The sequence below is a fragment of the Eucyclogobius newberryi genome, unplaced genomic scaffold, assembly GCF_026437365.1.
Source record: "Eucyclogobius newberryi isolate DKJ021-1_F unplaced genomic scaffold, fEucNew1.0.hap1 SCAF_9, whole genome shotgun sequence".
Taxonomy (NCBI): domain Eukaryota; kingdom Metazoa; phylum Chordata; class Actinopteri; order Gobiiformes; family Gobiidae; genus Eucyclogobius; species Eucyclogobius newberryi.
The window spans coordinates 38,262,674-38,277,171 of NW_027316532.1; the positions used below are offsets into that span (position 1 = coordinate 38,262,674).

Genomic DNA, 14,498 nt, shown 5'->3' on the forward strand with positions numbered 1-14,498 from the left:
AGGAGAGGGAGGGGCTGTGAGAGGAGAGGGAGGGGCTGTGAGAGGAGAGGGAGGAGCAGGAGGGGCTGGAATGGGGGAAGAGGGATCTAGAGATGAGATTGCAAATGGTTCTGGGATCCATCGTGCTAATTGGATGAGACGGCTCTGGTCCCTGGAGGACTAGAGACCGTCCCAGACCTGTTTTAATTTGCTAAGTACAACACTCTTATTAAATCTGCTGCTGTCTTTATGACATGTGAATACAAACATGGGGCACACATTTGATGTCGGCGTGTTTCTTCTTTGCTAAAGTTGCTACAGCGTGAGCCGTGTCTTATGCTCCACTCAATCTTACAGTGGCTGGACAACTGCAGGAAGACTTTTGGAGACAAGGACAGTAGCCAAAGATCCAACACACATGCACAGGTAAGTTATGTACAAAAACACTGTAAGAATATGTGTTATATACTTTTATTAATGATAAAGACTATAAAGCCAATACACACGGTTGTAGCCGCTTAATATATTAAGTATTCATCTAACAAATATATTTCTAACATGTTCCTGTCTATAATTCTGCATATGTACAATCTCCATGTTTGTTCTTTGGGTTTCCCTGAACATGTCCCTCCAGAGCCACCATAACTGTTCTCAGGTTCTCAGGTTCTCTAGCTTTATTACGAAATGTATTATCATTTTGAGAACTACAATAATAATTTTGTCAAACATGACATTCTATTTCTTATGCAATGCTAGTCATAATGTAATCCAGCCACATAGTGTGATGTACATCCCTTCTATAGGTCTGATATTATGCAGGCTAAAGCTGCGAGCTTCACTTTGCACCAAGAGATGCAGCAGTGAAGGCAAAATGAGCTGAAACTCTCATAACTGCTGAATGTGAATGTTCAGAAAAGGTTTTATGGGGCAACATAAAACCATGAATAATACTCAAATATAAACTGGGTAGAATATAAACTGATAAACTAAATATGCATGAAATATCCTTTGAGGCTCCACCACATAACTTTTCTGCAACAAAATAGACAAAAATAAAAGCTTGTTTTCTTGTATGATTTGAGTGAAATGTACAGCATCTCGACAGTGACAATCTCCAATGGTCCAAACTGTGATTTAACTTTTCATGGACTCGTGCTGTGATGATCCACCTACAGAGAGTTACACAGTGTTGCTTTAAGTCTTGAAGATCTTTGTGCGGTTGCTTTCCTTCTATTGCAACTAATTACATCCCCAATATTCTCTAAAGACTTCTAGTATTTTCTCCAGCCTGAACGATGCACTTTGCTCCTCTTTCTGCCGCTCTTCTGTCGGTTGAAATAAACCACGAGCTTGTGTTTTCTGCCTGTTTGAAGCGTTGTAACTCCGGTCTCTGTGTCTCTGTCAAAAGCTCGCACTAATTCTTGGTCTTTTTCTCCCTGTGCGTTTGTGTGTGTGACCCGCTCACCCTCTTGCTTAGCAAATGGAAAATCTGGCAGTAAGTGGTTCTCATATTATGGTCTCTTAATCATCATTTTGGGCAAAAGTGCTCACCATCCCATCACTTTTTACACGGCTACATACGGTGTTCAAGCTCTATCCACTCTTTTTTTCTTTTCCCGACTTGAAATGATTCATATAATTGACCTAGTCTTCCCCATTCAACCACAAGCGGTCCCAGAAGCTTGTTTTATTAGCAGCATTTCAAATATCCGTTTCAGAAAGGTGCACTAAGGACTGGGAAGAAGGATAAAAATGTAAAAACTTTTCTTTTTTGGTCTTGGCAAACAAAATCCACATATGAAAAGATAGAATTTGTGTTTGATATTACATATTTCCCAGTCCGAGGTGCTTGTTATAGTTGAAATAAGTTTCATTTTGCATGTTTATTACAAATGTGACGGTTGTACAAGTTTTCTCTTGGAATAGAGTCCTAACTGTGTAACAGCCATGGATCTTTAAGCTTTTCTTTGGGCCATTTGTCCTGCTAAACACTCGCAGGGTGAATAATGCGTCGGCGGTCGTCTCGGTGATGGACTATGCACTAATTGAGATTTCATGACTAATTGTACTTGTCATAGAGACTCACCTTTTACCCCGACCTCGACGCATGTTAACCTTTTCATCTGCTCATGTGTCTAACCCTGGACTTGGCGTGATCAGAGTGATTCAGTCCTCCTCATGTGTGTGTGTGTGTGTGTGTGTGTACGTGTGCACGTGTGCACGTGTGTGTACGTGTGCACGTGTGTACGTGTGTGTACGTGTGCACGTGTGTACGTGTGCAGGAGCTGGAGCTGTGCCGGAGGCTGTACAAACTGCACTTCCAGCTGCTGCTGCTGTTTCAGGCCTACTGTAAACTCATCAGCCGCGTTGACACCATCAAGAGAGAGGCTGAGGTGAGACTAGGACTTCTGCTGTTTCAGTTTTTGATGGCAACATCTAATTGAACTAGAACCAAAAAGCACTTGATGTTTTTTATCAAGAACAAATTGCATTGGACTTTGAGCCAAAAAGACTTTAGTCTAATCCATTCAAAGCAGTTTGTAAATATAAGCTTGCAAGGTAGATCTTATATTTTAAGAATGGTTAGTGTATCTGCTGCAGTCAATGGACATCCTGTTTGCATCTTGATGCACATTTAATCCGATTAAAGCATTTAATGACATTAAGTCCTTTAACTGAAGGAGCACAGAGGTCGGCCCTTCAAGTCCATATTTGATTTAGACCTTAGTTTGACTCGAGCCGATCAATAGAGTTTGCATATTGATGCTTGTATGTTGCACAATATGATAAGTGTGATTATTTAAGGTCACAAACATGTCTGAGGAGCTGAGCCTGCTGGAGAGCTGTCTGAAGGAGGCGGAGGGCGGGGCGGATGTTCAGGAGGACGTGTGTATGTCGGACCACGCCCAGACCAGCACAGAGACCGCCATCCAGTCCCTGATTGAGACCCTGAGAGCGCGGGACTTCAGCGCCGCCCTCACGCAGGTCAAAGTCTTTAGGTAAGAGCCGCTCACACTGACGGACCTGGATCCAAACGGTGTCTAAGCATGTGCTGCGTTTCAGGTCTTTGTGGCCAAACGACATCTTCGGAAACGAGTCGGACAACGCGGTCCAGACTCTTCTGCACATTTACTTTCGGCACCAGACGCTGGGGCAGACGGGCTGCCTGGCTGTGGTGGGGCCCAGCAGGGACCTATCCCAGGCCAGCGCTCGCCTTATGGAACTCAACCTTCAGATCCGTGAGGCTCTGAGCCAGGCTCAGGCCCCACAAGCCACCATGATCAGCACTGGGCTGTAAGCCTCAGGACACTGGACTGGACTTACGAGCCCCTGGCCAGTCCTGGGACAGGCAGGGGCTCAGGAGAGACTCCACTTTAAAGGGCTAAAGGATGTGTGGGAATAACTGACTCTTCATCTGTATCATTACATGTGTGAGCGACTAGAGCTATTATTGTTTCCCAGACAAGCAAACCTGCAAAATTCAGTTGCAATAAGTAACGTTGTAGAGTGCCTGGAAAAGGAGGAGACGGGATGCACTGCTCCTGAGCTCCTTTGGTTTTTGCTGAATCTGCCCCGGGCCTTCTCACTGAGCGAGGGGCTCCGAGGGGCCGTCGGCAGAGGGCCAAAGAGGTCATCAGGAGTCCAACAGAGAATCTTTAGTTTTGAAAAGCATGCTTGAAAGAAGATTGCTGCAAGAATATTTTTTGAGAAATGTATTTTTATTAGAGCTAACATCCTAGGTTGTAAATGTTAGGGTATTTAACATGTATTGAACCCTGTGGGGAGGTCCACCCTCAGGGATTGTAAAAAGAGAAATGTATCGTCTTTGGATCTGCTGCAACAGGTCCCGACGCAAAACTCACTCTTTAACCAAATAAGTAGCTGCCTTTAGTCCCACTGTGTGCTGTATGAGATATTCTGATATATGCGCACTGATGCATTCAGCTACAACTCATTATGGAAACATAACTTATTTTACTCTGTATATATTTTAGAAATGTATAGTGTAAAACCAGTATTTTTTCCCCTGTACTTTTGTGTAAATGCACTGTTATAAAGCCAACAAGATGAGAGGAAGTCACGACCACATCGAAGTCTTTAAGTTTCTGCTTTTTCATCCAACTACAAACTTCAAAAGCCCCAGTCATGATTCGGGGTAAAGGTCAATGGGGTCATGGTATATTTGGGATGAGCCATGTGGGTTTGTGTGTGGCCTATAGACTCCAGTTGCACCGAATCACGTCCTATGCATTCCTTCTGTCACTGTGATTCTGTTTGTCCCGGGTCTTTCTCTGTAAAAGCTTTACGAGAGGGGCTTGGGTTATTGTCTCTGTAGGTTGACCACTGCAGCGCCCCCTCCCCAAATGTCACCTTAAACTCTGTGCTCCGAAGGGCCCCTAGTGCTGCTGTGACTGCTGGACTTAAACCCAAATGCTTTCTGGAAATTGCGGCACATGGTTGTCAGTCACTGTACTCATTCCTCAGAGCTTTTTCCTGCTTGTTTGGTACATATGAATGCTGTTCTTATTTAATGACAAATCTTATTTACCTGGAAGATGCATTTATGTAGAGATGCATTAGTTTTCTTCACTCACATACCAGCCTTCTCTGGATAAATAAAATCTAATCAATACATTGTTTTAATCCTTGTCTTAATTAGATGCACTGCAGAAGGACATTAGTCTAAACAGCACAGGGCTCAGTGTTCCCATGTCCCCAGCAAACTGATAAAACAGGTTAGTGAGGACTATTGAGGGCAGCGCTCTGGCCCCTTAAATATGCTGTGAATCTTAACCACTTTTAATGAACCATTGCCGTATGTTCTGGACTATAAGTTGCACCCTTCAGTTTTTGGCCGGAGTGATACTTATATTTATACTCTGGAGCGACTTGATGTTTTCACTCCAGTGCAACTTGTTTTTTTTAATGCATTTTTTGGCCGGTGCAAGTTATAATCCGAAAAATACATTATTCCAAAGATGTCAAGACTTTTAAATTAACCTTATCTTAAAACAGGTGTCAAACTCTGGCCCGTCAGATGTTTTTATCCGGACCACCGAACATTTCAAATGTGTATTTTTTTTTAATTCATAGAACCGTAGTAACCGTTTTTATTGCTAAAACTGAAAGTGTTTTTCAGACTTCCTATAAGTGATCTGTTCTTCTGGATCTACCTGCGTTGCGCCAATGAAATTTCCCCATGTGGGACAATAAAGGAATATCTTATCCTAAACTACACGTCCCACAATGCCGCCGGTGGCCGCCCCTCCCCCACAGGGCTCTGCTGCACTGCTGTGAGCTGTGAGGGAGAAGTGCACTTTAAGTACTTGAGAAGTTTAGTGGTGAGTCAGTTCAGGTGAACAGAACTACAGATGTGGAAATGTTAGTACGTTTGAAAGTTTTAGATCTTGAGAAGTTTTTGTTATAAAGTCAATTTTTTATCTCTGTAGAACTGTAGATCAACTCTGCTTCAGTTTGAGCATTACAACTTCAGTTTTGGTGAAATTACATTAACGTTTTGTAATTTTTTTTAATCGATCCAGTAATTGCTTCAAAACAGCGTAGGCTTTATAAAGCCATTTATTTGTAATAGTTTTGTTTTACGTTACGTTCAGCCTGAGCGCCACAGTTCGGCCCGCGGCCCAAATGAGTTTGACACCCCTGGCTCAAAAGATGAATTGTAACTGGCTCATCTGGAGACATGAACATTCAGAGTGCAAGATACCCATTTATTACATTTGCAAAGTAAGGCGTGAATATCACATCCAATTCACAAACAAAGGAAGAAAAAAATCTCATCTGCAAATACATGAGGATCCACGCGTGACTTGTGCAGGTTGTGCATGAATGGGCAGGTTGTGTTCTAGATGATGTATTTGAAGCTGAACGTGCTGTCACAGGAGAGCCTCTTCCCTTTGCAGCGGCCGCACAAGTCCTGTCTGTGCGGCCGCTTCGGGTCCACGTGCCGCGGGGTTATTGCGCACACGCACCGGGCCTTCTTACACGTCTGGAGAGATATTAAAGGCGTTATCAGATTCATATTCCGTAAACAAGAGAAAGACCAGGCCTTACATGACACGTGATGTCCTCCACACGATACGGGTTAAACTCCTTTTGGCACTTCCGACAGAACTGTTTGAAGTAAACCTGAAACGTAGACATTTTAGAGGACGAGAGTCATTTAGGGATTTCATTATTGTTGCACTGAAGCTTATCTTGCCTTGTTTGTGCCCTGGACACACCACACATACGCACTCTCCCAGCGCAGATTACAATCTCTGCAGTGGTAATATCCGTACTTCTGTTCAAGAAACTGAGGAGAAGAAGAGTTAACGCCTTGTGGTCCGGCACGAACCAGGATCAAGTGCATCAGGTGTAAACCATAGGACTAGGACTACTCCTCCTGCCCTGAACCATCATCCAGATGAGACTTTGCACTGGGCTTTGCATTTACAGCATTATTTCAGGGCAAATGTTTCTGCTTCTCAATCTACTGCATTGGCCACAACACAAAGTGGGCTCATGTCAAAGGCCTTTAAGGGGGAGTGAGATGCCACTTCAGTTTATCACAGCCAGAGCTGGAGGTAACGCCATGAGAACTCAAATTACCTTCTATTACGAGTTATGTGTTCATTTTGGTTCGGTCTCATCTCCTCACCACAATCCCAGAGCCAGGTTTGTGTCCCAGAGAGAGCCTCTGCACCAATCACTTGTCTGCGTCACTGCTGTTGTGAGCATGCGCACTAGGAGCCTCACGCATAAGAAAATAAACTTTCAGATGGAAGTTTTGAAAAACCTCCCCCTCGTTATAACCACTAATTTGTTGCTGAGGAGTAACTGTAGAGCAACTGTAGAGCAACTGATGTGGTGCATTAGATGTAAATAAACCAGTGCGTTTGTGCCCTTGTTAATCCACTCATCGTTTAGTAAAGTTTTTCATTGCTTGACAGGCCGACACGTGCTTATTGTATGAAACTGTAGTGGTAATCAACATAACATAAAGCTCAAACACTTTTACTTTGCTTGTTACGTATGTTGCTTGACATTTTAATATTTTTTTTACTGAGTTCAGAAATGCAAAGGGATTGTCCAAACGATGTAGTTATGCAATAATGTTGGTTATTGGTAATTGGTAGTACTCTAACGCATTACTTTATAAAAAGGTAGCTCAGTAACGCAAACGTTAGTTACTTCTCTGGAAAACTAGCAAGTTACTTTTAAATGCAACATTACCCACATTTCTCATAATTTTCATAGTTACATTTTTGGCATTAGTGTCTGAGGCAGAGTTAGATCCACAGAGAGCATCATGTTATAGAAGTTAAATGTATAGATGTTATGCACATTTGACATCTCCATCAGTCTCACCTGAAAGCGCACGCGCGCCACGCCCTTTGACCCTTCAGGTGTTTGAACCGCTTCACTTTTGGTCTGTTTCGGTCTGGCCGGTTTGTTCCGTTGTTCTGGGGACAATGTCTTCTCTTCTCGGTCTGTCCCGGGGTCTTCGGTGTTTTCTTCCACCAGGAAAGACGTGATGCTCCTGAACGCCACGGGGGAGTAGACGCCGGTGGTGCGGGGATAACGGACGTTACCGGGGAACGTGGGACTCCCGAGGCTGCTGCCGGGAGAGGAGCCACCCTCAGGGGCCTTCTGGCGCCGGACGTCCCGCTTCAGGGCGAAGAGCGTCCGCGGGCCGATGGAGCACTGCACGGACGTGGTCCTCTTGGGGTTGACCTGCACCGCCACGTCCCGGGTGTTGGCCTTGCGCAGCCGCGGGGTCAGTTTGGGGTTGATCTGGGACAGGATGGACTTGAGCTGCGCGCGCTGCTGGTTGTTGAAGGCTTCGGCGTCGCCATAATGAGACAAGTAGTGTTTGTATTTCCACGCGTCTTTGGCGCGCGGGAATCTGCCGGTGTAACGGCTGTAGGGATAGAAATAGTTGTCTAAAGGATCAGCACCGTAAGTTGCCATTTTGTTACCAACCCGCGCTCGCACCTGCGGCTGCTTAAATGACGTGACGTGATTACCGCAGGTGTGAAGGTCAGTCACGGACACGACATGCGTTTGACCTTTGACCTCACTTCTTTATTATTCCATACACATATAGACTTTATACATTTGTACATTACACTCTGTTCAGCACATGGAGCGGCACCGCTGGTTGAAAATCCTGATGTTAGTGAGAAACATGAAATAATGCTTATGTTTTATATTTGATAGAGATTTAGACTTTGATCAAAATACCAACATTACAAATGAGCAGAGCCTTCCTGTAAACAGAAGGTAAAGATATGGAGACTATGAGGTGCTTCAGGTGGAGGAGCAGACACAGAGCTTTACAGTAACGTGAGTGAAGCACCTTTAGGAGCATGCAAAGTGCACAAGTGTTAACGTCCAGAAAACCCCCTGTTCTCCGGATAATGTCCTGTAATAAGCTGCTGTTGAGGAGCAGCTCACACGGGGGTGGGGTCCGGGGGGCACGGGTCAAGGCTGATGCTGTTGGGGTCACTCACTGTCACGGCCCCGTAGGAGGAGTCGAAGTCTTCGTCCGTAAACCTCTGGTATGTAATATCTTCAGTGTCGTTCATGAGCTCGGGCTTCTGCAGCACCTCCTTCCGGTAAAACCTGTAGCCCAGGATGAAGACCCCGGCCTCCGTGGCCTGGAACAGTGCGTAGAGCAGCGGGAACATGTACATGCCGCCCATGAGCTGCGCGGGGAAGGCCAGCTTCAGGATGGCGGTGCAGAGCTGCACGTTCTGGCAGCCGGTCTCCAGAGACACTGCGCGGCAGCTGTTGGGCGGCAGATTGAACAGCAGCGCGAGGCCATAACCCGCCGCGTAGCCGCACGCGGGCATCAGGACCGCCACCACGTACACGGACAGAGGGATGGTGGAGAGCAGCTCCGGGCCCAGCATGGCCCCGGTGAGAATGAACAGCAGGATCAGAGTGACCAGCAGTGACCACAGCGAGGCCTGAAACACACCAGCAAGTTCAGATCTGCATCATGTGTCTTTATGCAACTGTTCATCACCTGAAGGACCATCATCATCATCATTAGAATCATCATCATCATTAGAGTCATCATCATCATCATCATTAGAGTCATCATCATCATCATCATTAGAATCATCATCATCATCATTAGAGTCATCATCATCATCATCATTAGAGTCATCATCATCATTAGTCATCATCATCATTAGAGTCATCATCATCATCATCATTAGAGTCATCATCATCATCATCATTAGAGTCATCATCATCATCATCATTAGAGTCATCATCATCATCATCATCATTAGAGTCATCATCATCATCATCATTAGAGTCATCATCATCATCCTCCTCATCAGAGTCATCAGAGTCATCATCCTCCTCCTCCTCTCATCATCCTCACCATCATCATCCTCACCATCATCATCATCAGAGTCATCATCCTCCTCCTCCTCTCATCATCCTCACCATCATCATCCTCACCATCATCATCATCAGAGTCATTAGAGTCATCATCATCATCCTCCTCATCCTCCTCATCAGAGTCATCCTCATCATCCTCATCATCATCAGAGTCATCATCATCATCAGAGTCATCATCATCAGAGTCATCATCCTCCTCCTCCTCTCATCATCCTCACCATCATCATCCTCACCATCATCATCATCAGAGTCATCATCCTCCTCCTCCTCTCATCATCCTCACCATCATCATCCTCACCATCATCATCATTAGAGTCATCATCATCATCCTCCTCATCAGAGTCATCAGAGTCATCCTCATCATCCTCATCATCATCAGAGTCATCATCATCATCAGAGTCATCATCATCAGAGTCATCATCCTCCTCCTCCTCTCATCATCCTCACCATCATCATCCTCACCATCATCACCATCATCAGAGTCATCATCCTCCTCCTCATCATCATCAGAGTCATCATCCTCCTCCTCCTCTCATCATCCTCATCAACATCACCATCATCAGAGTCATCATCCTCCTCCTCATCATCAGTGCGTCATGTGACTGGACTGTGCCAACTCCTCCCAATGCACTTTGTTTCTTACAAGTCTCAGGGTGAATTGGTCCTGACAGTTCTGATGCTGATGATGCTGATGCTGATGATGCTGATGATGCTGATGCTGATGCTCTGATGCTGATGCTGATGCTGATGATGCTGATGATGCTGATGCTGATGCTCTGATGCTGATGCTGATGCTGATGATGCTGATGCTGATGCTGATGCTCTGATGCTGATGCTGATGCTGATGATGCTGATGCTGATGATGCTGATGATGCTGATGCTGATGCTCTGATGCTGATGATGATGCTGATGCTGATGATGCTGATGCTGATGCTCTGATGCTGATGCTGATGCTGATGATGCTGATGCTGATGATGCTGATGATGCTGATGCTGATGCTCTGATGCTGATGATGATGCTGATGCTGATGATGCTGATGATGCTGATGCTCTGATGCTGATGATGATGCTGATGCTGATGATGCTGATGATGCTGATGATGCTGATGCTGATGATGCTGATGCTGATGCTCTGATGCTGATGCTGATGATGCTGATGCTGATGCTGATGATGCTGATGCTGATGATGCTGATGATGCTGATGATGCTGATGCTGATGCTCTGATGCTGATGATGATGCTGATGCTGATGCTCTGATGCTGATGCTGATGATGCTGATGCTGATGCTGATGCTCTGATGCTGATGCTGATGATGCTGATGATGCTGATGCTGATGCTGATGCTCTGATGCTGATGATGATGCTGATGCTGATGATGCTGATGCTGATGCTGATGCTCTGATGCTGATGATGATGCTGATGCTGATGATGCTGATGATGCTGATGATGCTGATGCTGATGATGCTGATGCTGATGCTGATGCTCTGATGCTGATGCTGATGATGCTGATGATGCTGATGCTGATGATGCTGATGCTGATGCTGATGCTGATGCCGATGATGCTGATGATGCTGATGCTCTGATGCCGATGATGCTGATGATGCTGATGCTCTGATGCTGATGCTGATGCTGATGATGCTGCTGATGCTCTGATGCTGATGATGCTGATGCTGATGCTGATGCTCTGATGCTGATGCTGATGCTGATGATGCTGCTGATGCTCTGATGCTGATGATGCTGATGCTGATGCTGATGCTCTGATGCTGATGCTGATGCTCTGATGCTGATGATGCTGATGCTGATGCTCTGATGCTGATGCTGATGATGCTGATGATGCTGATGCTGATGATGCTGATGCTGATGCTGATGCTGATGCTGATGATGATGCTGATGCTGATGCTCTGATGCTGATGCTGATGATGCTCTGATGCTGATGCTGATGCTGATGCTGATGCTGATGCTGATGATGCTGATGCTGATGATGCTGATGCTCTGATGCTGATGCTCTGATGCTGATGCTGATGATGATGCTGCTGATGCTGATGCTCTGATGCTGATGCTGATGCTGATGATGCTGCTGATGCTCTGATGCTCTGATGCTGATGCTGATGCTGATGCTGATGCTGATGCTGATGCTGATGCTGATGCTGATGCTGATGCTGATGCTGATGCTGATGCTGATGCTGATGATGCTGATGCTGATGCTGATGCTGATGCTGATGCTGATGCTGATGCTGATGCTCTGATGCTGATGCTGATGCTCTGATGCTGATGCTCTGATGCTGATGCTCTGATGTGTTTCTGTGATGGAACAAGTATTATAAGTATCATAAAGAACATGAAGTTTCCTCTGTTCCTTTGTTTGCATTTGATCTCCATTGATTCTTCCCAATGGACCATGGTTACCATGGTTATGAGGGTTATAAGGGTGAATTGATGGTCAGACTTAAGACCTCAGCTGATAACATCACTGTCCTCTGGGAGAAAAGTGGCCCTAACTTTTATGAGCAGAGGGAGGAGCGTTTCCGGTCACTGTTGTGGCTCAGGGAGAAGGAGAATTACGCACTGCGCCTTTGGTTTAAACACGACCCACTCCAGCAAAGAAATGTCTCTAAATGTCTGTAAATGTCATAATCTGAGGTTTACCTTGAGCACCATGTCGGCCACGCGCGTGTGTCTGTATCTGAGCAGGACCCCCAGGCCGATGGGGATGAGGGTGCTGCACAGCGTCAGGATGATGGCCCCAAAAGGCATGAGGTCCACCACGGGGGTGTTGATCCACGCGCGGCTGTAGATCCACAGACACAGGGGCATGAGCACGAGCGCCAGCAGCGTGGACGAGATGGTCATGATGATACTGGAGACAAAAGGTTCATTATTAGATGAGAAACGCGGCGCACGGAGCGTCACGTGGACAGCGTTACCTGAGGTTCATCTCGCCGTGTGCGAGCAGTGACAAGATGTTGGACAAGTTCCCCCCGGGGCAGCAGCCGCACAGCAGCACGGCCATGGCCGCCACATCGTCCAGAGAGAAGGCAAGAGCTAAAAGAAAGGCCACGAGCGGCATAATGACAAACTGGCACACAAGTGCCAGAAGAACCCCGATGGGTTTACGCACGTGCTCCCCGAGCTGAGCCACGTCCACGGTGCAGCCCAGACCCAACATGGTGAAGCACAGCACCAGTCCCACAAACACATTGATGCCGTGGCTCAGGGGAGAGTCCCAGAAGGCGGGGATCCCTGGAGGAACGAGCGTGGGCAGCGCGGCCATCAGATCCAGCTCCCGCTCCACAAACACCGGAGCCGCCGGTGCCGCCGCGGACCAGCGCTCCTGGGACACGGTCCGGCCCCGCGCGTGCGTCAGGATCAAGTCTGTGAAAGCCTCTGTCCTGGTCCTGTTGGAGGTTTCCATGTCGGGATGTTCTGCTGCTGCTGCTGCTGCTGCTGCTGCTGCTGCTGCTGCTGCTGCGTAAAGTCAGTTCCCAAATGGCGCGCGGCTCCTAATAAAAACCTGTAGGTCCGGTGCGCGCGGGACGTGATGGAGCCATGACTGAGTCCAGAGACATCACTGAGTCCAGGGACATCGGTGAGTCACTCTCGTGCCACAGATTGGCTCTCACGCACGCGCTGGAGGGCCGTGCGCGCGGCTCGAGCCAGAGGCTGAGCCAATCAAGAGCGACCAGTACTTTTACACACTCAATACATCAATCATATTTCATCATAACCGCATCACATTTGGAAATGACTCGCAGTTGGACAAACTCTAGACAAACTTCTCTCTTCATGTGAAGAAAAGAGGCCGCAGAGGTTTGTTTGCTCCACTAAACACGCGCCTCTTTTATCCTCGTGAAGCCGCGCGCGCCAGACGCGCTTTACGCACGACTCTGCCCAGGGCAGCTCCATTCTTCATGTCCAGAACATTAGAACTATTCAAAAGAACCAAAGAACCCCCCAGTGTGAAGACTGAAGACACATGTCACTGCAGCTGCATACCTGCATGGTCCCGAGGATACTACACATGAGGCCATAAGAGCCGTGTGTGTGTGTGTGTTTGTACATGTGTGTGTGTGTGTGTGTGTGTGTGTCTGTCTCTGTGTGTGTGCGCGTGCGTGTGTGTTTGTACGTGTGTGTGTGTGTGTGTGTGTGTGTGTTTGTACATGTGTGTATTTGTGTGTGTGTGTGTCTGTCTCTGTGTGTGTGCGCGTGCGTGTGTGTTTGTACGTGTGTGTGTGTGTGTGTGTGTGTGTGTGTGTGTGTGTGTGTGTGTGTGCGGGCGCGCGCTCCTCCACCTCTGACGTCACATTGGTCATAATTAGCTCACGTGTGTGGGGCCCTCAGACGTCACCAGTGTCCTCCTGTTCCCGGAGCCACAGAGGGCCCCGATCACTAAAGTGCTCAGACAGAGCGTCATCTCCCTTCACTGACCGGAGCCCAGCTCTGACCGGTCCTCAGACTGTTACTGTGTCTGAGACCGACACTTTCACTGGCTGTTGTGCTTTTAGGCAAGACCCTTCCCCTGAGTATGATTTGTGGTATATTATTATCAGTCAGATATTTAAGATGCAGAATCACTGGACTATTTTCCATTTTTACTGGCAAAACTTTCACTTTGGTCGGAAATATATAATATATATAATTTAATTTATTGTATTATAATATATATTTTATATATATATATATATATATAATATTTTATATATATTATATATATATAATAATATATAATAGAATATATTATATATATAGAATATATTATGTGTGTATGTATATATATATATATGTATATATGTATATATATACATATATATACATATACATATGTATATATATGTATATGTATATATATATATATATATATATACATATATATATATATACATATACACATATACATATACATATGTATATGTATATATATATATATATATATATATATATATATATATATATATATATATATGTAAGTATGTATATATGTATATATATATATACACACATATACATATATGTATACATATATATATATATATACATATACATATATGTGTATATATATATATATATATACATATACATATATATATATATATATATATAGGTCTTTC

The 14,498-nt window shown here is 45.6% G+C and overlaps 3 protein-coding genes across 13 annotated transcripts in view; 1 reads left to right on the forward strand and 2 right to left on the reverse strand.

Annotated features, from left to right (window-relative positions):
* fryl (furry homolog, like) overlaps nucleotides 1-4,612 on the forward strand; it is a 55,314-nt gene extending 50,702 nt beyond the window's left edge. For 9 of the 11 annotated variants that reach the window (XM_072439447.1, XM_072439441.1, XM_072439438.1 and 6 more), the window contains 5 exons: nucleotides 337-405; nucleotides 1,457-1,474; nucleotides 2,262-2,372; nucleotides 2,785-2,978; nucleotides 3,043-4,612. In XM_072439447.1, coding sequence (XP_072295548.1) covers nucleotides 337-405; nucleotides 1,457-1,474; nucleotides 2,262-2,372; nucleotides 2,785-2,978; nucleotides 3,043-3,277 — 627 coding nt within the window. In that variant the 3' untranslated portion in view covers nucleotides 3,278-4,612. The remainder of the gene's footprint in view (nucleotides 1-336; nucleotides 406-1,456; nucleotides 1,475-2,261; nucleotides 2,373-2,784; nucleotides 2,979-3,042) is intronic. The other 2 variants (XM_072439439.1, XM_072439448.1) reach the window with 1 other exon arrangement.
* Nucleotides 4,613-5,804: 1,192 nt separating this feature from the next.
* Nucleotides 5,805-7,982, reverse strand: zar1 (zygote arrest 1). Its single transcript, XM_072438735.1, has 4 exons — nucleotides 7,348-7,982; nucleotides 6,200-6,292; nucleotides 6,052-6,126; nucleotides 5,805-5,986 (listed from the first exon to the last, which is right to left on the reverse strand). The coding sequence occupies exons 1-4, from the start codon at nucleotides 7,948-7,950 to the stop codon at nucleotides 5,843-5,845; spliced, it is 915 nt and encodes a 304-aa protein (XP_072294836.1). The 5' UTR covers nucleotides 7,951-7,982; the 3' UTR covers nucleotides 5,805-5,842.
* A 354-nt stretch (nucleotides 7,983-8,336) lies between these two features.
* On the reverse strand, nucleotides 8,337-12,805 carry slc10a4 (solute carrier family 10 member 4). Its single transcript, XM_072439452.1, has 3 exons — nucleotides 12,318-12,805; nucleotides 12,040-12,250; nucleotides 8,337-8,951 (listed from the first exon to the last, which is right to left on the reverse strand). The coding sequence occupies exons 1-3, from the start codon at nucleotides 12,803-12,805 to the stop codon at nucleotides 8,433-8,435; spliced, it is 1,218 nt and encodes a 405-aa protein (XP_072295553.1). The 3' UTR covers nucleotides 8,337-8,432.
* Between the last annotated feature and the right edge of the window lie 1,693 nt (nucleotides 12,806-14,498).